The sequence below is a fragment of the Vicugna pacos genome, chromosome 10 (genome assembly GCF_048564905.1).
Source record: "Vicugna pacos chromosome 10, VicPac4, whole genome shotgun sequence".
Classification (NCBI taxonomy): Eukaryota; Metazoa; Chordata; class Mammalia; order Artiodactyla; family Camelidae; genus Vicugna; species Vicugna pacos.
This window is the reverse complement of record NC_132996.1, coordinates 65,050,923-65,076,160: the sequence shown is the minus strand read 5'-3', so window position 1 is coordinate 65,076,160 and position 25,238 is coordinate 65,050,923. Positions and strand designations below refer to the sequence as shown.

Below are 25,238 nucleotides of genomic sequence, written 5' to 3'. Positions count from 1 at the left end.
CAAAATCCCACAAAAGAAACAAGGAAAACTTTGGAGGTGATGTCTAGGCTAAGTACCTTGGTTATCATCGTGGTGGCATCGGGACATACGATCATATTCAATGTGTGCAGTTTTTTTTGTCTATAAACTATAAAGAAAGCTAAGAGATAAAAATAAATGAACATCAAGTAACCTAAAAAAAAAGACATTTGCAAAGCTATCTGTCAGAGCTACTCTCCACACTACATTTTTTATTTTGGAAAATGTAGTTAATAAAAATGTTACTTGTATTAATGCGTAATGAGTCTTGAATAATTCCTAAGAATGTGAAGAGGTTCTGAGACCAAAAGTTTGAGATACGTTGGTATGTTGGTCCAGTGGGTAAGACCTTGGGATCTGGGGTCAGACTACCTGTTGATACCATGCCTTTGCCACTGCAGTCTTTGTGACCTTGGGTACATGACTTACCCTCTCTGTGCTTCCACTTCCTTGCCAGTAAAATGAGTGTACTAATAAAATTTGCCTCTTAGAGTTTTTGTGCGATTAAATGAGGAATACCCCTAAAGCACTTAGCGTGGTGCCTGGAACATTGTAGTGGCTTCCCTCATATTTGTCCTCATCACTGTTGCTATTCTAGTTGTTGTAAGTGACCAGCATTGATGAGTGTAAGATTTGTGGGCCAAGCCATTCTTCCAGCCAACCCATCTTTCCACACAGCAGTGGAACAGGAGCCCCAAGGGAGAGTCTCTTGGAGAATTAGCAGGAGGTGTCTTGGACCTGGTCTCTCCATCCATGTGCTGGGCTTTCGTTCATTTCTCTGTTTGGACAGTGACAACCAACCCTACAGTGCTGTCCTTTTCTTCAGTGAATGCATGACTAACAGAGGAGTTGACACCACGGAGACTGTGTGATTTGGGGAGAGGAGGAGATGGCGCTGCCAAGAGGCACGATGTGTTTTATCAGCTACAATGTTTCCAGACCCCACTCCCTTGAGTCACTTCTCTTTGCCTCCAAGAATCGCCAGCCTCAAGATTATGTTCCTCTTGGCTTTTCCTCACAAGCATAACTCATCGCTCAATAATATTATAACACATCTTTATTCTTGCAGTGCTATTCAACAGCATTCCTCACAATAGTCACTACCGTTAACGTTTCCCCTCAAAATCGAGAAAGACAGAGAAATGACTAGTTCAATAATGCTGAAGGCCATCAGCATAATCAAAATTCCCTGTAACAGAAGAAGAAAAAAAAAGAAGTCACAGTGTTAGCACAGTAATGGCTTTCTGATGACAGAGAGGTGGTGGTGTCCAGGTAAGGACAGCCGCCCAACGTGTCTATAGTGTATCTGAGGCTTAGGGAGCAAATTCGCGGAGGCTCCTGGGAGCACGCACGCAGTCCAGCAGAGCACACCACAGCATGGAACTGCATATTGTCTTAGAGAAAGTCATCCAAAATCATCTGCTTTCTAAATTATATGTAGGAAGTAACTCCATTTCATAAATACATACAATACAAAGAAATAATATTTAAAAAGTGGTCTCTTGAAGGAGAAAGAAAAGAAGTTAAGAAAAACACAAAAAAGAAGCAAAAATAGAAAAGGAAGGGGGAGGATATAGCTCAGTGGTAGAGCACATGCTTAGCATGCGCGACATCCTGGGTTCAATCCCCGGTACCTCCATTTAAAAAAAAAAATTAAAAACAAAAAAAGAAAAGGAAAGCAAAAAGGGGAAAAAAGAAAACTATGGGCTCAGAAAAAGAGGAACATGTAAAAATAAGCCAATAGTAACTTCTTGTGTCCTTTTTGTCACCACTAAATACCTGTAAAATCTTTCTGTATTTTGACAACTAAGAGCACATATAGGGACACACACCTTGTTAATAGCCCAGAGGCTGCACACACTAGTGTTTTGCTGGAGAAAGTTTGTTAATATTAATATGGTTAGCATTCTGTTCTATGACCATATTTGTCTGCATATTTTGACTACAAGTTGAAAAGCTTTATCTTAGAGTCCCATAGTATCTCATGGTGTAGTTACCATAATGCATTTATTCTGTAGTGGCAGGAAATCATTTATTTCCTCTTTCTTCTCTTCTTTTCTTTTCTGTTTGTTGTTTGTTTTTACCACCCTGAGCAATGCTACAATACACGTCTTGCACACACACCTGTATACATGGGTGGCTTAATTGCTGTGGGGGTAGCTACCTGGGCTAAAGGTATGTGTATCTTTCACATAAGTGAATGTTTCCGTGCTTTCCAAAATGGTAGCAGCATTTCACATTTCTACCACTGTACAAGAGCATTCTTCTCACCATTTTCCCTGTCTGTGATCATTTTTATAATTCTTTAATTTTTGCCGGTCTAGTGAATGTAAATCTTAATCCATTGCTAATTTAATTGGCACTTCCCTGACTACTAATGAATTTGAGCATCACCTGGAGTATGTTTGGCCGCTACATTTGCATTTTTGTAAGCTTCTTCCTCTTAATCTTTTGTTTCTTTTTTTGTGTGTGTGTTCTTGATGTTTTGTCACTTACGTTTTTCTCTTTGTATATAAGAACATTACAACTTGCTGTCACCTACTTTAAAACTATTTTTCCAATTCTTTTACCATACCAGAGTTTTTACGTAAATATGTGTATTTTACCCCATTTTTGCTTCCTAGACCAGGTATATTCGACATCTTCATCACCCCAGTAAGTTCTCCAGTGTCCCTTCTTGGTGGATCCTCCTGCTCCCTCCAGAAGGAACCACGATTCTGACTCTTAACACCCTTTATTAAATATGCATGCTAATTTTTGTATCTGACTTTGTTTGTTGAGTATGATGGGTTGACTTTCACCCATGTTGCTGCATACCTCAGTATTCTGAATACTCTGAATAATCACAGTTTGTTCAGCCACTGTGTTATTGACAGACATTTGACTTGTTTCAAGCTTTTAACTGTTACGACTAGATTTGCTATAAACATTCTTGTATGTATTGCTGAGACATAAAATAGGTCTATATTTAATTTTGTTAAAAGCTACCCAATAGTTTTCCAAGGTGACTGAACCACGTTACACTCCCACCAAATTGTCTAAGAATTCCGGTTACTTCCCATTCCTGTCAACACTTGATTTTTCCTGTTCTTTTGATTAAAGATATTCTGGTGTGCATGAGTGGTATCTTAATTGTGATTTTGATTTGCAGCTCTTTGGTAACTAATGATATTGAGCACATACTTAACATGCTCACTAGCTACTGGTGTATCTTTCTTTGTGAAGTGCTTGTTCAAGTCTTACTCATTTATTTTTTGGTCTTTTTATTACTGATTTTCAGGAGTACTGACTGTATTCTGGATATGGGTCCTCTGACAGATACATATATATATTGAGATTGTCTCCCATTCTGTGGCTTGCAGTTTCACTTACTTTTTAAAAAATTGAGATGTAATTGACATAGAACACTGTGTAAGTTTAAGGTGTACAACATGTTGATTTGATACATTTCTATAGTACAATATAATTATCATAGTGTTTGTTAGCTAACCTTCTGTCATGTCACATAATTATCATTTCTTTTTTTGTAATGAGAACATTTGAGATCTAATCTCTTAGCAACATTGAAGTACTGTTAACAGTAATCACGATGCTGTGCTTTAGATATCCAGAACTTCTTCATCTTCTAAATGTGAGTTTATACCCTTTGACTAACGTCTCCCTTAATCCCCCTCCTCCAGCCCCTGGTAACCACCATTCTACTCTGTTTCTTTGAATTTGGCTTTTTTAGATTCCATATATGGTGATATCATACAGTATTTGTCTTTCAATATCTGACTTATCTCACTTAGCATAACATCCTCAAGGTCCTTCCATGTTGATGCAAATGGTAGGATTTCTGTCTTTCTCACGGCTAAATAATACTCCATTGTGTGTGTGTGTATATATATATATGTATGTGTGTGTATATATATATATATACATATTTTCTTTATCCATTCATACATCACTGGGCACTTAGGTTGTTTCTAGGTCTTGGCTATTGTAAATATGCTGCAGTGGTCATGAGGGTACACATATATTTTTGAATTAGTGTTTTAGTTTACTTTGGAGAAACACCAGAGTAGAATTGCTGGATCATGTGGTAGTTCTATTTTTAATTTTTTGAGCAGCCTCCATACTGTATTCCATAGTGGTGGTGCTAATTTACATTCCTACTAACAGTGTGCAAAGGTTCCCTTTTCTTCACTTTCTCACCAACACTTGTTATTTCTTATCTTTTTGATAATAGCCATTCTGACAGGTCTGAGGTGATATCTCATTGTGGTTTTGATTTGCATTTTCCTCATGATTGAGCATCTTTTCATGTACCTGTTGGCCTTTTGTATGTCCTCTTTGGAAACAAATGTCTACTCAGATTCTCCACCCATTTTTTAATTGTATTTTTGCTGTTTTTGCTGTTGAGTTGTATGACTTTTCAAAAAATATAATTTAGATATCAGCCCTGTATCAGACATACTATTTTGTCCTATTCCACAGGTTGACTTTGTATCTTGTGGATGGTTTCCTTTGCTGTCCAGAAGCTTTTTAGTTCGATATTGTTCCACTTGTTTATTTTTGCTTCTGTTGCCTTTGCTTTTGATGTCAAATCCAAAAAATCATTGCCAATACCAATGTGAAATAGCTTACTACCTGTATTTCCCTCTAGGAGTTTTATGGTTTTAGGTCCTACATTCAAGTCTTTAATCCATTTTGAGTTTATTTTGGTGTATGATGTAAGATAGTGGTCCAATTTTATTCTTTTGCTTATGGCTGTCTGGTTTTTCGCAACACCATTTATAGAAGAGATTGGCCTTTCCGTATTGTATATTCTTGATTCCTTTGCCATAAATTAATTGACCGTATATACATGGGTTTATTTTGGGGCTGTCTGTTCTGTTCCATTGATCCATCTGTCCATTTTTATGCCAATACCATACTGTTTTGATGACTGTAGCTTTGTAATATGGTTTGAAATCAGAAAGTATGTGTTTTTCCTTCTCAAGATTGCTTTGGCTATTTGTGGTCTTCTGTGGTGCCATACAGATTTTAGGATTTTTTTTCTGTATTTTGAAAAATGCCTGTAGAATTTTGGTAGGGATTGCATTGGTTTGCTCTGGGTAATATGGACATTTTAACAATATTAATTCTTCTAATCCATGGGTAGGGGCTGTCTTTCCATTTCTTTGTGTCTTCTTCAATTTCTTTAATCAGTGTCATAGTTTTCAGTGTGCCAATCTTTCACCTCCTTGGTCAGATTTATTCTCGTGTACTTTATGTTTTCTGGTGAAATTTTAAATGGGATTGTTTCCTTAATTTTTCTTTCTGATGGTTTGTTATTATTGTGTAGAAATGCAGCTGATTTGTTTATTGATTTTCTGTCCTGCAACTTTACTAAATTCGTTTATATGTTTTAAAAGTTTTTCTGGTGGAGTATTTAGGGTTTTCTCTATATAATATCATGTCATCTGCAAACGGACAGTTTTACCTCTTCCTTTCTGATTTAGATGCCTTTCTTCCTTTCTCTCACCCTCCCTCCCTCCCTCCTTTCCTTCCTTCCTTTCTTCTTTTCCCTTCCCTTCCCTTTCCTTCCCTTTCCTTTTTACTTTCTAATTGTTCTGGTTTTATTGCATAGGACATACACTGTATGACTTTAGCCTTCAGTATTAATCTGTAATTGTTTTATTTATGAATATATAGTCATTTTTGTTAGTATGTGCTATAAAAATATATTTTCTGTTGTTGTCAGGTGTAGTAGACTAAATATATCTATTAGCTCTAGTTTCTTATTTTTGATGATATCATAAGCATTCAGACCAAACTTTAAAGTTCTTCAAACATTTTCCTCCTTCTCAGGTAAAACTAAAGCCCCTAGCAAACACAGATAGCAAAAACACCATTTGCTCCCTTTTCTACTTGTATGTTAATGTTGTCTGACATTTTGAATACTTTATTTTTAAGCCCAGTATGTATTATTATTACTGTGTTATACAAGCAGTATTCGCTAGTATTTGTCCACATGTTCTTCACTGCATCTCACTGTGCTATCATTTCCCTTCTATTTGGGGTTCATCTTTTATTATTCTTTTAATATGGGTCTATAGGAGGCAGACTGAGTTTTTTCATCTCTGAAAATTCTTCATTTCGCCTTCATCCTTGTGAGATAGTTTAATGGACATCTGTAGGTTATTGGTTGGCAGTTGTTTTATTCAGTACATTGAAGATGTAGTTCTACTGTCTTCTGTTTTTTTATTGTTGCTTTTTGGAAGTGAGCTGTTAATCCAATTGCTTCAACTTTTTTCTTTTTAATTTTCATAGTCTTTAATTCTTTTTGGTTTTAGTTACAATTACTGAGAATTGAGAAATGAAACCATGATTTGAAAAATACCTGTACTTTGACCCACCAAATTGATAAAGTGCACCAAAGCATGGTGTGTAAGACGACTATTTAAGTTCAAGGTTTTAAAGTAAGGTTTTTCAGAGCCTTATTATTATTCAGGATAAGACCACAGAGAACTGTTTCAAAGGCAATTTTATGTTAATTCATGTTTTCCAAAAATAAGACCGTTGACTGTCTCAGCAACTATTCTTCTTTGCTAATTTAACAAGTTCCTTCCTAGACTACTGTTACTCTCCCCTAAAGCCACCTTATGACTAACTCCAGCTGGGAAACCCTATTAATACACTTCCCTGTTTTCCCCTATTGAGCCTGACACTCTGTGCTCTCTCTTGCTTAGCAAATCCAATACATTCAGTTTTTAATTGTCATAGATTTTCCTAGTGGTCTTTGAAGGTGCCAGGCAGTCATGGAGGCCCCAGAGAGGTCTAGCCAGAACCCTCACCACCATGATCCTGGTCTTTTGATTCATCTAGGGCCTCTTCCACGGGATCCCTGTGGTCCTCCCTGTCGGGTGTGCACGGCCGTGTTGGGGAGGTGAGTATAGCTCTGCTCATTGATCAGGGTTTATTTATTTGCCCCAGGAATCTGGTCTCCCAGGACTTTTTCATTACCTCTTCAGATTTGCTGTTTTCTTTTTCCTTAGTGAAGGTCTGCCAAAGCTTTGCCACTAACCATCCTGGCTGCCTATCTGCCTTCTATCTGTATTTTTGTGTTTCTATGAGAATAAGTGACAGGATAGGAGTCATTACAGATTTTGTAATTCTGTCTTCTTAGCCAGCCACAGGGACTAATAAATAAACGATCTCTTTGACCAAAATCCATTCTGGGACCAACTGTCTTGGTTTACTCATTAAAATCTCCTAACAACTTTTTAAAGTCTTGTCTATATATGAGAAATTTCTGTTAGAGAGATTCTTTTTCACATTTTTCACCTGTTAGAAGCAGCTGATTCCTTATGTCAGCAGGCAGGGGTAGATTTTCCATAGTTCTCACTCTTCCTAACATCTTCTCACTTCCTGCTTAGTCGTTGACTAAGTCCTCAGAAATTAATTCTGTGTTATGTTTCAGTGCATGATTTGACCCCCGTGCTGATCATACTGATTATTTAATAAACTTGTCAGTATTGTCCGCTAGCAGATATGGACTGCTTTCCCTTGACAACTGTTTATTGTTCTTGGTCACCTTGGGCAGGAGACTAGTTATTTTGGAAACATCATCTGAGAAAGAGTACACTTGAGCCTTGTTAGGTAAGATCTTACTAAAACCACCACCACTGCCATGTACTTATTACTGGCCTTAAGCTGCAGTCCTCTAGAAATTCTCCAGAAGTAAGTGGTCCAAAAGATAGGAGAGCTGACAGATAAGGTGGCCCAAGCTCCACAGAGTTAGCAACTAAACTGGTTCCACTCAAGACTATTGGAACCTAGCTACCCTCCCTCAAAATGACAGATGCCATTGATGGCCGTGTGCTTATCCTCTTGGCCGTTTTCTCCCCTCTGTGGTACTTCAAGGTGGTAGATTATTGGTAGACGACCATACTAACGTGGTACCATCAAGACAGTCTTCCTTGAAAATTAGTATTGTTGTATTTCTTCATTCACTCTTGCTGACAATAAAGGACAAACTCCTAGGAAGACACAAACTATTGAAATCCCAAAGAAATAGAGAATCTCAATATACATATAACAAGTAATTTTATAACTTCCTACAATGAAAAACTCAGGCCAAGATGACTTCACGGGTGAATTCTTCCAAATTTTTATAGAAAATTTAATACCATTACTTCACAAAATCTCCCAAAAAGTCTAAGAGGAAAGCATATTTCCCACTTCATTCTGTAAAGCCAGTATTAACCAGACACAAAAATCAAAGACATCACAAAAAAGGACAACTACAGACCAACATCCCTTATAAATATGTACGCAAAAATCTTTAACAAAATACTAGAAAACTGAATCCAACAACATTTAAAAGGGATTATGCACCATGACCAAGTGGGATTTAACCCAGAAATGTAAGGTTTATTTAAGATTAAAAAAAACAGTGAAATATACCATATATCAATAGAATAAGGATAAAAAATATGATTATCTCAATTAATATAAAAAAAGGGTTTGAAGTCTCATAGTACCAGAAAGTATGGAAATGCTAAAACAGACAGACAGCTCCCCTCCCCCCACAACATACAGAGGTAAGTCAAAGGACCACAGGAGCCAACTAAAAGAGTTCCCAATGGCTACAACTGAACAATTTACACAACAAAATAGTTTTAGATTCCAACCCAAAGTGTAAAATAAATACCTATAAATCTGTACTGTAATAAATACACGATTGAATACATAAGTGTATAAGTAAGTAATTAAGTAGAAGGAGAATAGGCAGATCTCCTATTTAGAAGAATTTCAAATAATTTACGTGGATACTCTATCCTCAAGGAGTTGGAGCCTGACTCCCTACTCCTTAACTGTTGGTTACACATAGCGACTTCATACAGACTATGATACAGAATGGGGTGGGGGTAGAAACAATAACTTAAGATACAGATATATTCAGTTTATGAAAATTTGTTAAACTGTGCACTTAACTCATAGTTTTAAAAGTTAAAAAAAAATATGTCGAACACCATCTTTCTGTAGACGCCCTCCTACAAAGGCTTCCAGATAAGCATAAACCCATACCCTGGAGGTCCCTGTCATCCTTCCTTCCAATTATTATCCCTCGGAAGATAACTCCACTATTCTAATTGGCTTTTTTTTTTCTTTAAAGATAATCCATCTTTTTCCACTGGCTGTTTTAAACTTTTCTTTATCTTTTTCTTTTCTACATTTTCCTTATAATGTGTCAAGGTGTCTGGGATTCACTGGGCTTCTTGCATATGTGGTCTCATGCTTTTCATTGGTTTAAAAATCTATCATTTTCTCTTTCTCCTTCTCTCTGTAAATATTGTAGACTTTTTCACTGTATGTTTTATATCTCTTATTCTCACTTCTGTATTCCTTGTCTCCATGAAATATGATTCATTCTGATCTATCCAGTGTGTAGTATCAAATATGGCACCAAATTTGGTAGGAGTTTCTTGAGATTGTTGGACGTTCTTCCCTCCAGATAGCCTTTGGTTTTGCTTTTGTTGGGTGCTAAGTACACCAAATATCAAGACCAAATTCAGGCTCGACCATTCTTGGCTCACCCAGTTTATGTTACCAAATGTTAACACCCCAGTTGGGGTGGAGGGTGGGAGGAGGTTGTCATGGGGTCTGATATGGGGCCATGATTTCTCAAGGACTTCTCTCTTTCTTTTTTCACTCTGTTCAGCAAGCTGCCTCTGCTGTTATGAGGCAGAGTACTTTGTCTTTTTGTCCTTATCTGAAGAGTGCAGTAATCTTTCAACAACCCAGTGCAGTGTTGGGAATGTCTTTTCTAGGTCTTTCTACCTTGAGTGGACTCTGGGCTGTGGCTTCTTTTTTCTTCATTACCCATAAGCTGGGAGTCGGATTCCAAAAGGGCAACACTGACAAATGGCCTCAAGGCATAAGCAGCTTTGTTGCTCCTTGGCAGTCCATTGACAGATTCTAGGTTAGGCTTTCTTGTAACAATTGATCTAGGAGTTCCAGTTGACTTTTCAGCTCTTCAGTGCTTTTAAGGTGTTAAAAATTTTTTTAACGTAGTTTTTTTTATTATTGAAATATATTTGACTTACAGTCAAATGAGTCTCTGGTGTACAGCATAGTGATTCAGTTATACATATATTCTTTTTCATATTCTTTATCATTATAGATTATTACAAGATATTGACTATAGTTCTCTGTGCTAAACAGTAGGACCTTGTTGTTTATCTGTTTTATATATAGTAGTTTGTATCTGCAAATCCCAAACTCTTAATTTATCTTCCCCACCACCCCGCATCCCCCTGGTAACCATAAGTTTGTTTTCTATGTCTGTGAGTCTGTTTCTGTTTTGTAGATAAGTTCATTTGTGCCATTTTTTATGTGACATTTTGCTTTGTTTTCTCAGGAGGGTTGCTCCAAATAGCTCACTTTACAATTACCAGTCTATCTTCTCTTCTGCTCAGCTTTCTATAGTCCTGGTACACCCAAATACTCCATATTTCTTAGAATGTGCCATATGAAATATTTTTCTTCTATTAAGACCTTGTTTTCCTTAGTTGATTAGTTTTCAGCTTTCTCAGTAATTTTTGATGGGTCTTGTTGGCTAACTGTTTCCTCTCCATGTAGATTCATATCTTATACATTCCTTTATGCTCATTTTAGTGGTATTTTGGAAAGAGCAGAAATAAGTGCATATTTTCAATCTACCATGTTTTATCAAAAGTCCAGTCTAAATATTAAAATGAAAACCAAAACCATAAAAATACTCCACACATGATTCTAATGTACATCTGGGGCTTTGAACCATTACCATACTGCTATTCCTGCATTTTTCTTTTAGTATATCACTGTCTTCTGATTATATTTACCGGTGTGCATGTTTCATCTCCACTACTCATCTGTGAATTCCTAAAAGTGGGGGTTATAATGTATTTATTTTTCAGTTTCACAATGCCTGATGTAATGTCTGTCAGGTACTGTGATTTCTGTAAATGTTTGTGAATAAAAGGAAATACATGTGTCTGCAGCATTATTTGGATGGTACTGATTGGGTGCTAGTAAGTCTTCATGATTACACCTGTTACTCCTCGCCCCCCAAATGCAGGATACTTACAATGAATAGGGTGGTAATTGCCTGACACTGACTGGCTTCTTCAGAATAGCCACAAAAGTAGTGCTGATCTAGAATGAAACCAAATGTGAGGAGAATGATTCCAGCTGTTGCTGCCAGGGCACTGAGACAGTTCATGGTTCGACTCATCGTCACCTGAAAGAAAATAAGAACATAAGGCAGTGACTCAGCCCCGCTGTGGAAGCAGTGGAAGGTGGGGAGACTGGACAGCAGGATTGTAGTCCCAATACTGCAGGGCCTCGAAGCAGCTGTGTGAGCTGTGTGATCTTATATGAGTCACTTTACCTCCCTGGGCTTCAGGTCCTCATCCACAGAAATGAGAAGATCCAGTGAATTTATTAACCCTTCCATTCCCCGCCCTGCCGCTGTGTCTAAATTAGCTCTCATTTAAATGTGGGTGGTGGGTGGGGCGCACTCTGGACAAAAGAGATGCTTAGGGGTTGGCTACGTTACATTGTGTTTTGATGCTCTGGTAAAAAGTCACGATCTGTTTATATTTTTGTTTCATGACTCTGCTTAACTAAGCATTGTATTTCTTTGCAATTTTTATTTCTTCCTAAAACCACAAACCCACAGGAGATGTCTTTTTCTGAAAATAATTTGTTGGCCTATTAATGAATAGTGAATGTCTTTGATTCTTTGAGCAAAGTAAAAATATTCTGCTTATAACTCACTGGTAAGTTAAAAATTTGCGTTCATTAATGCTGTATTACTTATTTTGAGCTTCTGCTTACAAGGTGGAATTAGGTTGTCTACACAGCATGCCTATCATACGAGTCAAACCAGTGCCTGCCAAAGTGTCTGGCATGCAGTAGGTACCAAAAATACAGAAAGAATGAAAGGGAGTTCCTGGAATACTGAGACCGAGTCTACCAACTGGATGACTAACTTGGACAAGTCATTTATTCTCTGCCACAGTGTCTAAGAATTAAACTAGATGACTCTTCTGGCACTAAAGCTTTAAATTCTATGAGAAAAAGAAGCAAATGCTATTGGTTGGTATCAGTACTTGACAGTGGAATTAGGGTGGCTTACTGATTTTCCAAATTCACGTTCAAGGCTAGAATGCAGTATTTCAAAGTTATGCATTTTTAGTAGAGGGACCATATAACTCACCAGAGTTTCTGTGGTTTTTCTTTCCAGTGCAACTAGAAAAGCTCCAGAATTAATGAACTGTTAAGAAAAATAATTATCTTAGTGACGGACATGGTTAGCTGATGTTGAACAATTTCTCACAGATTAGACCTCTACCTGCTTTCTTTCCCACACCCTTCTTCCAAGTTCACATCATCCTCCGGACAGTGAGCAGGGTGAGATGCCTTGTATGACTGTCCACAAATGCACCATGGACAAAATTCTGGACCTGAAATTTGCTTTAGTCTTACTTATTTATTCGGACATGAGAATTTTGTTTTCAACCTTAGTGGGCTTTAGTTTTCTCATCCATCTTCCTTTTACAGCTACTGTGAGAAATCACAGCGTCAAAGCTACTCAGCTTTTGATATCCTGAGAAACTAGTGTCAAGTCAGCTTACAACCAGTAAGGTTGGATTCCATCGTTCTTGAAAGAAACCTCCTTCACACCCACCTGCGGTCCATTGTGTTCTCTTGGGTGAGAACATCGGTGGAGCTGCGGCAAGTATGCTGGAAACTGGAAAAAATCCCAGTAAGGTTCATGGAGGCGAATTATACTTGGTAGCACCATTGTGTAGTAGAAACTTCCAATGTGATTACAACACATCCATTTTAAAATTTCTAGTCCTTTGACTGGCATTTTTTCAGCTTCATCCCTCCACTCTCACTCTGTGTGCTGAACTCAAGAGTTCTCAGAAGAGAAGATGTTCTCCCACCCCTTCAGCCCTTTGCCCATGTTTTCTCCTTTGGCATCAGCAAGACATCCCTCCCCCTTACACCCAGATCTTCCCCCTCTCTTCCTCTGTGTGTGTCCTCACCTGGTTAACCATGCCTCCTTTAAGACTCAGTCAAGCTGGAAATGTGTCTGGGGAACCTCACCTCTGTGCTGTGGCATCTTCCTGTAGAGGTAGCTGTGTGTCCCTCTGTCACCACTCACCACACCACATGGTAACTGTCTAATATTCTCAGCTGAGACCGTGAGACCAGGGACTGCCCTTCTCTGAATCCCCACACGCTGCCCTTTCTCTGCTCTGAGTCTGATTCTCCGATACTAAAACAGATGCTAAAACAATGTTTATTGAATGTGATTAAGTAAGTGCTTCTGTGCAGCTCAGAAGTACATCTAAGAAGCCTTCCCTGCTTCTTCACTTCTTAAAGAGTAAACTGATCCTTCATCTCTGCGTATATAAGCACTTTCTGCACCTCTGTGATATCATGTATCGATTACCTTGAAACGACCTGTTTGCATATTTTCTTTCTTGCTAGACTTGAGAGCCCTTTGAAGGAAGGGCTCATGCAGTATTATTCTCCTTTGTTTGTTTTTCTCACCAGTTTTATTGAGATACAATTAACATGGAGCATTGGATAAGTTTAGGGTGTAGAGCATAACGATATGACTTACATATGTCGTGAAATGAGTACCACAATAAAGTAGTAAACATTCATCCATCATCACACATAGGTACAAAAAGAAAAAAGGAAAAAGAAAGCAAAACAAGAAAAAATTTTTTTTCCTTGGGATGAGGACTCTTAGGATCTACACTCTTAAAAGATTTCCTGTTATCACTGCAGTGCTGTTAACTACAGCATCATGTCATACATTGCATTTTTAGTACATAATTTATCTTATAACTGGAAGTTTGTGCCTTTTGACCACCTTCATCCAGTTCCCTCCCACCCCTTGTAATGACAAATCGGATCTCTTTTTTAGATTCCACATGTAAGTGGCATCATATGGTATTTGTCTTTCTCTGTCTGACTTATTTCGCTTTGCATAATACCCTCAGGTTTCATTCATGTTGTCACAAGTGGCAGGATTTCCTCATTTTTTAATGAATGAGGAATATGTATCTATATATATATCTCACAGCTTCTTCATTCATTTGTCCACTGATGGATTGTTGTTTCCATGTCTTGGCTATTATAAATAATTCTGCCATAAACATGGGAGTTCAGATATCTCTTTGACATAGTTTTTTTGGTTTCTTTTGGATATATTCCCAGAAGTGGAATTTCTGGATCATATGGTAATTGTATTTTTAATATTTTGTGGTAACTCTATACTGTTTTCCACAGTGAGGGCCCATGTATTAGTAACCTTTGGAGCCTCATTGCCTTTCTCTGTGTATCTGGCTTATAATAGATAGTCACTCATTTCGAATGAAATGAATGGACAATAATGTAAAATCTCAAAGAAAGATTCCCAAAGGAACCTCAAGACCCAATGATTGAATACAAGCAACTCTGATGAATTAAATTCATTAGAAATAACTTCAACAAGGTAGAATTTTAATTTTTCAAAGCATGTCATACAACTGAATGTAGCTCATTTCATTATTAAGAACTCCCTAATATCCCTGTTGGCACGGCTTCAGATTGAACTTGAGTGACTCTACTCACCAGAACGGAGCTCCAGAATGGATATCCTGAAACAAATATGAAGGGGAACCTTGGGTATGGGTTTTCAAAGGTGAAAAGTAAAATGATTCCAAAAGAAAAGTTCATCAGTCCGAACAGGATCTGGATAGTCTGTAAACAGAGGAAAAAGTCATGGTGAGGAAAAAGCAAAATGGTGGGTTTCCTTTTTGAAAATCTAGATCTCCTTTTGGTTAAAAGGATCTGGCAGTTTACTCTATTTTATAAAAAAGGGAAGGATAGTAGAAACTTCTTTATGATGACAGTAGAAGCTTCTACAGGTAGTTTCTTGACCCCTTTACCTGGTATTTGGTCATAGGTAAAATGTTCTAAATCATTGTACCTGGAAATGTAATCCATGGACTGGCAGCGTTAGCATCACCTGGGAATTAGAAATGCGAACTACCAGGCCCCGTCCTGTACTTACTTCGTAGGATCTCCAGGGTGAGGCTGAGAAGTCTGTGTCTTAAACTCTCCAAGCGTCAGGGAAATACAAATGAAAACCACAACTCGCATCTGTTAGAACGGCTATCCTCAAAAAGACGAGCTAGCAAGTGCTAGTGGTGATGTGCAGAAAAGGGGGCATCATTGGTGGGAATGTATCAGTATGGAAAACAGTATGGAGATTCCTCAAAAAATGAAAAATAATACAACCACATGACTCAGCGACCCCACTTGTGAGTACATATCCGAAAGAAATGCAGTCGTTATTTCAGAGAGGCATCTGTGCTCTCATGTTCATGGCAGCATTATTCATCATAGGCAAGACATGGAAGCATTCTAAGTGTCCATTGACAGATGAATGGATGAAGAAGATGTGGTGTATATATAATGGAAAATTTTTCAGTTGTAAAAAAGAAGGAAATACTGTCGTTTACAGCAACCTGGATGGACCCTGTGGGCATTATGCTAAGTGAAATAAGTCAAAAAGGAAAGACATGTACTGTATGATCTTTCTAAAATCACTGAACTCACAGAAATGGAGAGCAGAATGGTGGTTGCCAGGGACTGAGGGGCGGGGGACACAGGGAGATGCTGGTCAAAGGGTGCAAACCTCCAGTTACAGGTTCTGGGATCTCAGGTACAGCAAACAACAGCACAGTAATTATGTGAGGTGAAGGATGTGATAACTAACCTTATTGTGGTAAACATTTCGCAGTTTATACATGTATCAGATCATCACATTGTACGCCTTAAACTTACACAGTGTTTAATGTCAATAATATCTCAACTAAAGCTGGAAGACAAAGCCCTCCAGGTCTTTCGCATATACATGGTTTGAGAAACACTGAATTCCAAATCATCGTTCCAGCCTGGCCTCAAGCAGAAGTGAACTGTTAGAAAATCCTTCTGTGGACAACCAGTCCTCTGAGCCCGTGGAGGTACTGTCACCTCCCTGGACCCAGAGCACTCCCCGTCTTTTCTACTTTTTGTCTGTTTTTTCTCCCCTTGCCACACTCGTGATGCCCTACGGCACCCAGCCATGGTTCGACGACTGCTAGGGAAGGTTGATGAGAATGACGTGAACGGTGTTACATGATGTGTGAGTCTGTGTCCCCGCCTTCTGTTATTGTCAGTCCACCTTCTCAGTCATTCTTACTTGTTCCCATAGCAGCGGTCCCCTTTAAGTAGGTGAGTCGTAAATGATACCATTTCCCTCCACTCCAGACCCACGTTGTCAGCTCCCGTCAGACACCCCCGCTTGACTGTCCCGCTACCACCTTGTATTCAGTATGCGCAACAAGTTCGCTTTTCTCCCTTTAAACCTTGCCTTCTTTCTACCTTCTCTGTCTTCATTTTTAGCTCCATCTTTTTCTTAGGCTTGAAGCCTTAAGGTCAACTTCTGTCCTTCTAATGTCCTTTGATCCCCAACAATAAAAAAGTAGTAAAGCTTTCCTCTTCCCTTTCCTTGCAAAATCATAAATGTTTGGCTTTTTTTTCCTTTCATTTTCTCCATTGTGACCAATGCTGGGGCACTTGTTTCATGCGCCCTGAGCCCCTCCCGTGTGTCAGTACAGATGAACAAGTGTTCCCGGCCTTTCTCCAGCTACAGTTGACAAGTTTCAAAGAAGCTGGATGAGGAGAGCCCAGCCCCTTGTCTTCCCTTCTTGAGAGAGTTCTCAAGGCGAGCGCACATTCTCTTCCGCTTCTTGGTGCCCTAAACCTTCTAGGAACAAATACCGCTCTTGTAATGGGGAAGCCTGATAGTTGGGGAGTACATTCAACTCAGTAGCCACTACCCATTCATCTAAACGGTTACAATTGCCTTCTGACTGGCCTTTCTGCACCAGCCTCCTTAGTCTCTATTCCAGCGTTGTGCCAGGGCTGAAGTAAGACTGCAAAACAGAACTTCCATCCAACGTTGTTTGAAACATAGCTCCCCCATCTAGTGGTCATCAATTTCACTCAGAGAAGTGTGCAAGAAATGATTTCTAGCCCCCGACCCCTTCAGAATTGCAGTTCAGTTCGTTTGGAACGAGGCCTGAGGACTTGATACGTATTTTATAAAGCTCCTTAGGTCATTTTATTGACTTTACAGATCAGAAACTACTTGTCTCCATTCTGAAACCTAAGTAAGGAAGGCATGTAGGATTCTTGGCAATCAGGCCTCCAAAATACCTTCCTGTTTTTTCCCCCCACCCTTTTGTATTTTTTTGTATTTATTGACATCATGGTGAAATATATGTAAAATTTACCAAAGTTACCATTTTATTTAAATTAACAAGCTTTATTTTTAAAAGGGGTTTTAGGCTCACAGGAAAGTACAGAGGATTTCCATATGTCCCCTGCCACATTCCTTCATATCCTCCCCCAACTCTCAGCAGCCCCTGCCAGAGGGAGGGGTATATGTGTTACAACTTGTGAACGAGCACCGACACATCATTGTCAACCAAAGTCCATAGTTTACACTAGTCTCCACTCTTTGTTTTGTATTCTGTGGGTTTTGGCAAATGTAAAATGACATGTATCCACCATTATAGTATTGTACAGAATAGTTTTCTGCTGTAAAATATCCTCTTTTCTCCACCTAATGTATCCCACCTTCCCCCCTTCATCTCCTGGAAACCACTTATCTTTTTATTGTCTCTATATTTCGGCTTTTCCAGAATGCCATATACTTGGAATCAAGTGGTTGGTAGCCTTTACAAGCTGGCTTCCTTCACTGAGCCATGTGTGTCTAAGTGTCCCCCATGTGCCCTCACGGCTTGATGGCTCATTTCTTTTAGGGCTGAGTAATTTCTTTTAGTGGATGTACCACGGTTGATTTAATCAATCCTGTTTGTTTCTTATTTTGTATTTTTTAATCCTCTTGCACCTTTTAAGCCTAGTTTACTTTCTGCCAGCTCTCCTTTGCCGTTCCCAAGCCATGCTGCTGTGAACTCTTGTTCATGGTTCTTTCTTCATCTAGAACATTGCACCTCCCTCCACTCCCTCGTTAAATTCCATCTCTTCTTCAGTGTTCAGACTTGCCATGATGCTGTGTCATCCCTTTTAGCAGGAAGTAACTGTTTCCTCTCTGGTTTCTGCCACCCCATCACCACCACTATCTGTGGCTGTTAGTAGATACTGCATTGAGATGTAGTTATTAATATTTTCATTTCATTGATTTTAAATTATATGTTTACTCTCCTCAGTGAGAGAAACTAGATTGTATTTATTTCTCTAACCCCCCTAGTGGTTAACATAGTTTCTTGCACATGGTTCAATACATATTGGTTAAAATATTTTGCACTCTTTAGCAGAAGTTTGCCTACCATAATATTTGAATAGATGCTAACGCAGTTTAGACTGATGGCCCTGTTCTGCATGTCAGTGGGCCATCTTTCTCTATAAATCCATTTTTTTTTTCCTGAAAAAAAATTTCTTTCTGTTTTCCATTCTCAGAGGCTGGAGATAAAAAGGATAGATATTTTCTAAGATATGGGTAGTATTATAGCCTCAAACATACCTGGAATTCTGACATTGTCTGAAAGGAAGATTGGTAAATAAAATATAATTAATATTAATGAAGTGGATAGTTGGATGAATGGGTAGATGAGGAGTTATGGTACTAAGAGGAGTTTCTGTAAAAGCCCCACACAGAAAAATACCATATCATGTCAAACTGAAGTCTGATTTTTCATTGGGAAAATAAAAAACCATAGAACTCAGTAACCCAGGGTGTAGAATTTGGTCTGTTGACTTTTATTTGGTTTTCTCTTTCCTTTCTTTTTTCCTGGACTTGACTGGAAAAAATCTTATAGATGGTTAGTTTGACGATTCTTACTTTGATGGTCACTTTTAAGAGCCTAGGGACCTTGGCTTATTCATTTAATATTTTCCTTTCCATAGAAGCATGTAAATCGTTGATATAGAAATGTGATACACACTTCCTGAATTGAATGGGAATAAAAGTTGGAACTACCTTAAAACATTGTGCTTTAAAATCCAAGAAGTCTGACAGCCTTCCTTCAATCCTTTCTATCTCCTTCCCCTTAGGCTCAAAATGCTAGTTTTCCCTTCTAAGGTGATCCACACCCACCCTAATCTCCTTATCAAATGGCCACTTGGCCACACTTTTCGTGTTGTCTTCCCAACACTCTCAGTTTTTGCAATATGGATAGGCTGAGAATTTTCCAAATCTTTTAGATCTGGTTACCTTTTGCTTAATATTCAAGTCATTCCTCTCCTTGCATTTTACTGTAAGCAGTCAGGAAGAGCCAAGCCACTCCTTTGACACTTTACTCAATATCACTACTTACCAGAGAATTGCACATCAAAACTACAATGAGGTATCACTTCATGCAAGTCAGAATGGCCATAATTTAAAAAACCCACAAACGATAAATGCTGGAGAGAGTGTGGAGAAAAGGGAGCCCTCCTACACAGTTGGTAGGAAGGTAGCTTGGTGTAACCATTATGGAAAACAGTATAGAGATTCCCTAAAAAACTAAAAATAGACATCATATGATCCAGCAATCCCACTCCTGGGCTTATATCTGGATGAAACTCTAATTCAAAAAGATGCATGCTCCCAGTGTTCATAGTAGCACTATTTACAATAGCCAAGACATGAAAGTAACCTAAATGTTCATCAACAGATGACTGGATAAAGAAGATGTGGTGTATACACACACAGACACAGACACACAGACACACACACACACACACACACACACACAATGAAACACAACTTAGCTATAAAAAAGAATAAAGTAATGCCATCAGCAGCAACATGGATGGACCCAGAGATCATCATTTTAAGTGAAGTGATCCAGAAAGAGAAAGAAAAATACAATATGATATCACTCATATATGGAATGTAAATAAATGACACAAATGAAATTATTTATAAAACAGAAACAGACTCACATACATAGAAAACAAACTTAAGGTTACCAGGAGGGAAAGGAGAGAGGAGTAGAGGGGATAAGTTGGGAGCTCTGAATTAGTAGATACTAACTACTATAAATAAGAAATATAAACAACAAGGTCTTACGATTTAGCATAGAGAACTATATTCAATACCTTGTAATAGCCTATAATGAAAAAGAATATGAAAAGAATAAATATATGTATGTAACTGAATCACTATGCTATACACCAGAAATTAACACAACATATAGACTGACTATATTTCAATTAAAAAAAAAGTCTTCTAGCCTCTACCCATTACCCAGTTCCAAAGATGTTTCTACAGTTTTAGGTATTTGTTATAGAAGCACCTCAGTTCTTGCCAATTTCTGCTGTCTTGATCAGTTCAGATTGCTATAACAAAGTGCCATAGACTTGTAAACAACAGAACTTTATTTCTCACAGTTCTGGAGGCTGGAAGTCTGAGATCAGAGCATCAGCACGGTCAGATTTTGGTGAAGACCCTCTTCCAGGTTGCAGAGTGCTTACTTCCCTGTTGTATCCTCATATGTTGGAAAGAGAGCTAGCTAGCTTTCTGACCTCTTCTTATAAGGGCACTCATCCCATTCATGAAGGCTCCACCATCATGAACTAATTACCTCCCAATGGCCCCACCTCCAGATACCATACATTGGGATTATGGTTTCAAATATGAATTTTGGGAATAGCAAACATTAAGCCCATAATATACCCTCAGTTGAGTCTACATTGGGGCAAATCTTACTTACCCCTAAGATTTTCATTTTTTTAGTAAGTCGTTTTGGAAAGGGCATAATAGAGTCATAGGTTGTGGCTGTATGGTCCGTTGACTGAAATTCGGGAACAGTGATCTCTGGAGGAAATACCAGAAACACAGGGTTGTGTGCAGTGTTTGAATTCATGATGGTGTCGTTGATATTTTGAGGTGAAAATCTGCTTGGTTGATGCTTCTGTCTAGATCATGTTCTTCTCCTGTGCCAAGGCTGTCTGGAGCACAGGCATTGTTGTGCCTTGTCTTGGAATTATAGAACCATCGAGTCACAGAGTCATGGAATCTCAGGGCTGGTTGAGATCTCAAGAAAGTTAGTGAGTAAAAGGCCCAGAACTGGGGGTCAGAGGACCTGACTGGTGGTCCTGATTCAGTCAGGAACTCACCCTGACCTTGGGCAAGTCACACCCTCCCTCTTGGTTTCAGCCTCCTTATGTATCCGTTGATCTTGCTGGTGATCTGTAAAGGTGATCTGTAAAGACATTTCAGTTCCCAAATAAATAAGTATTTTGAACATTTGACTGTGCTGACAGTTCTGTGGGTTCTGTGGGTGGTTCTGCTGGTCCAGCTCAGCTCAGCTCTACCAGGGTTTCTCATGCATCTGTGGTTAATGAGAGGAGTGCCCAGAGCTAGGTGATTTCGTGTGGCCTCAGTCACGCAACTGGCTGTTGGCAGACTCTTGATTCTCCTCTGATGCACTAATGTTTCTCAAAAGTCTGCTGACGCATGTGTGCTAAGGTCCCAATGACCTAAACAAATGGCGTAGACAACCCAGACTCAAGGGGTAAGAAAAAAGATTCCACATCTTTAGGGGAGGGTCTGTGTGTCGTATTGTAGCGCTGAAGGGAGGGGAAGAGTTGTGTCCACTGAGACACTGTTTTGTCATCCTCTGTTGTTCCTTGTTAAGATCAGTTCTTCCTAAACTGAAAATCCTGATGTGCAGCATCTAGCCACTTGCCAGTTAGAACATTTTAAAAGACCACCCCCCTTACAAGTCCTTTTCTCTGAATTTACCTTCTAGCATTCAGTCTTCCATGGGCATAGAATCCTAACAGGTGAGCGTCCTTTATGGAAATCCTCTGATGTTGGGCTAGTGTTCTCTGAGTTAAGCAAACTCTATTCCAGATACTTTGCAATGTACCATTTCATCCTCATTGCACACATTTTAGCTTTCCTCTGGACCTTTTCTAGTTTCTCTCTGTCTCTCTCTTTTGCATTGATGACCAGAACAGTGTAGTAATAACTATGACAAGTGGTAGAAAAAGAACTAAAGATAACTTTAATTCATGTGAGCTAATTCTGGAGATTTAGTGGAAGAGTCAGTCCTTGGAGCATAGAAACCTAGAATTAATACCAAGCCCTTTTATTTGCTAGTTCTGGAGTCCTGGCTAAGTGGTATATTAACTTACATATTCGTATTCACTTACATATTTATTGAAACATTGCCTTCCTGATTCAAAAATGGAAGTAATAATTCTGACCTTGTAGGGTTATTGTGAGTGAACTATAAAGTATCTGGCATGTAGTGGATGTTGAATAAATTAATGGATTAAAAATAATAGCAATAAATATTATTTCTATTATTATTACCATTTTGATTATGGTGACCAGGTGCTTTGTTTTGTTTTATGCTTGCATTACTTCCAAAGCTCATTTTGGTTGGTTTATCAGCCAAGTGTCCCATGTATTTTTGTGAACTTGGCTGTAAGAACATTGGAAATGTCACACTGAGTTAGTCCAAAAGTTATTCTACCTCATTTCTTCATTTCAAGGTGACTATGGAACTCCATAGCCTCCTGATAATAAATCCTCTACCCACTGATACACGGATAGCATGTTGTACACCGCTTTTCTTTCTTCCCGCACCCTTAGATTTCTTCTTAATTTCCAATCTGTCAAAGCCTACTCTTCTCATGAGAGTTAACTCTAGCCTTAAGGTGGTCTATGGAATAATGTATAATGTCCCTGTATTCCTCAGTGTTCCCAAATCGAGCCTTTATTTCAAACTTCTTATTGCTGACTGTTCCAGGGAAGTTTCAGTTGTGGACACAATGCAGGGATCGCCGATGGTAAAAGAATTCACCAAAGGCCACGAGGAAGGTTTAGGAAAGTTTAATAGGTGTGCTGCTACAGACAACAGCGGGCCACACAGAGAGATGCCTGCGTGAGATGCCCGAGGGTGGGCGTGCAGGGTCTTTTATTGGGGAAAGGGGGCTGCGAACACAAGGAGCAAGGGCTGCATGTTTGTGCAGTTCGTGCACAGGTACCTGATTGGTTGTAAGATCTGTCAGGGACTTCTCTGAATAATAGGATTTACGACTTTGATCTGGGAAAGATGTGAGTCCTGTCCGTTGAGGGCTTTGTGAGACAGGCTATCTCCTGGGGCGATGAGTTTTGTTAGACAATTGACGATGCTTTTATCTTGTAGAAATGCAGGTATGCAAAGGGTGGGTGTGGGGGTTAAGGTGTCAGTAGGCTCCAGGCACACAGAGAGCCCAGGGGTAGGGGTTTTATGACTCCAGAGAGCACCAGTCTGCTCCACAGTTGTTAGGAGGATCCAAGAGGTCAGAGTTCTCTGAGTCGCAATCAGTGGGATTAAGCCTCTTCTCACAGCCTCTTCTCTGATTCCCTTGCTAGGTCCGGGAAAGGCTCTCTCTGCTCTTTCTCTTATTCTTCTCTTCCTGCAGCAGAAGCTCACTTTTGTTTTTAAGTTTCTCGTCTTTCTCTCTGTTACAAAATCTCCCCCCTTTTAAAACATCTGTACTCTACAGAGTGCAGCAGTAGCGATCACGCCACCTGCTTACGGGGTCCCTAATTCTCCAGTTTTCTCTTGCTGTTTAATGCGTGAATGTCAGTAGCAAGGAGCTGAGTGGCTGTATATGATGCTTTTGAACAGTTTGGGGAAACTAATGAATATAACGGAATTGGCTCGTTGCTCCTATTGTCACTGGACAAAGAGGTAAGAAAAAACAGTGAGTTCAGGGATTCTGATTCCTAGTCCAGTTGCCCCATAAATGACCCAACAGCTTGTGTGTGTGTGCCCTGAAGGAGACCCATATATCCTATAGCCACAGGGCTGAGATTGCTGAAAATCCAATACAGAATCTCATTCGGGGACTGGATGAGTTACAATGTAAATTAAACGCCCAGCAGCATCCCAGGGTATCTGCTGTTGAAGTGGGGGCATTGACTGGGGAAAGAATGGGCTCCTGCAAGTTGGAATGGGGACATGTTGGAAGATCTTGATAAAAGCTGGGGACACTGAGACCCTAGAGTCTAGTGAGCCTTCTCTGCCAGTGGAAGAAACTTCTCTACACCATTGGGAGTGGCCTTGTCACCCCAGTGGTAGAGGCCTCTTTAACCCCATCTGAAGGGATCAACCCTGCAAGACCTGTAATGACTTCTCCTGAGACAGTTCCCATGCAAGACAGGGCTGAGTCTCCTTAGGACCCACCCCACCCCTCTCTTTGTTTCTAAGCCTGTAACTAGATTGAAGTCCCAGCTGGCCCCTAAAGGTGAAGTATGTATAGTTTCCTTTAGTTATTTTTTGGGTTCATTAAGGTCCTTGGTGTTGTGGACTTAATTTTTATCAAAGCTGAAACTCCTTCTACCAATAATTCTTTAGAAGTCTTTTCTGCCACTTTTTCTCTTCTTTTGTGACTCTGAGTACACATCTGTTTAGACTACTTGAAATTGTCTCACAAGTGACAGATGCTTATAGTTCAGTCTTCTTCAACATTATTTTCTCTTTCATTTATAATGATTTTTATTGGTTGTCTTCGAGTTTGGAATGCCTTTATTCTTCCATGTTTATTCTGTTGTTAATCTCAAATAATACATTTTTTAAAATTTTCAGGTACAATATTTTTCAGGTCTGAAATGTCAGCCTTGTTTTTATAGTGCTCATTTAAACTTTGTCTCCATTTCCATCTTTTTCTGTAATTCCTCAAATTTATGTATAAGTTACTTTAAAGCCTTTTTCTATTAGCTTCAATATCTGGGTCATTTGTAGATTGGTTTCTGTTACTGCTTTTCTTTGACTGTGGTTTTCATTTTCATGTTTTTTGATTTCATAAGAGGTGTTGTGTACAGAAAACCAGTGGAGACTGAAGAATGCTGCATTTCAGTTTTTATTAAAAGAGAATGACAGTTCTTTGCTAAGCTTTGTAGCGATGTGAAGAGGTGATCATTCCAGTTTTATCAAATGTTTAAATTGATCGAGGACTCAGCTGCCACTTTACGAAGGCTGAGTTCACCTCTAGTGGACCACCTCCTACCTTCCTTATGCTGCTTCTGCCAACACTGTCACTCCTGCAGCCGCCTGGAAGCTAGTCCCTGCCCAGAGAGTGATGGGCTGTAATGTGGCCCAAGCGTCACAAGAATGTAATTGGGCAAGTTCTTTTTCCTTTGCCAT

General features: G+C 39.1%; 3 protein-coding genes across 13 annotated transcripts in view; 1 reads left to right on the top strand and 2 right to left on the bottom strand.

Annotated features, from left to right (window-relative positions):
• Positions 1-11,206, bottom strand: part of MS4A1 (membrane spanning 4-domains A1) — a 32,182-nt gene extending 20,976 nt beyond the window's left edge. The window contains exon 1 of the mRNA XM_072970025.1: positions 11,117-11,206. The gene's annotated coding sequence lies outside the window, so the exon portion shown is untranslated. The remainder of the gene's footprint in view (positions 1-11,116) is intronic.
• LOC102540431 (membrane-spanning 4-domains subfamily A member 4A) overlaps positions 1-25,238 on the top strand; it is a 169,972-nt gene that overhangs the window by 59,371 nt on the left and 85,363 nt on the right. The gene's annotated exons all lie outside the window — the stretch shown is intronic.
• On the bottom strand, positions 1,058-21,068 carry MS4A5 (membrane spanning 4-domains A5). Its single transcript, XM_006214934.3, has 5 exons — positions 20,805-21,068; positions 14,668-14,796; positions 12,251-12,307; positions 11,117-11,269; positions 1,058-1,207 (listed from the first exon to the last, which is right to left on the bottom strand). Exons 1-5 carry the CDS (start codon positions 20,955-20,957, stop codon positions 1,094-1,096), a joined length of 606 nt encoding a protein of 201 aa, XP_006214996.1. The 5' UTR covers positions 20,958-21,068; the 3' UTR covers positions 1,058-1,093.

What these genes read in the sequence shown, in the direction of transcription:
- MS4A5 (XM_006214934.3), bottom strand. Translation starts at nt 20,957, where the DNA reads ATGAATTCAAACACTGCACACAACCCTGTGTTTCTGGTATTTCCTCCA. An exon ending in CATTCTGGAGCTCCGTTCTG is followed by an intron (nt 12,308 to 14,667) that starts GTGAGTAGAGTC and finishes TTTTCTTAACAG; the next exon opens with TTCATTAATTCTGGAGCTTT. An exon ending in CAATTACCACCCTATTCATT is followed by an intron (nt 1,208 to 11,116) that starts GTAAGTATCCTG and finishes CTTCTGTTACAG; the next exon opens with GGAATTTTGATTATGCTGAT.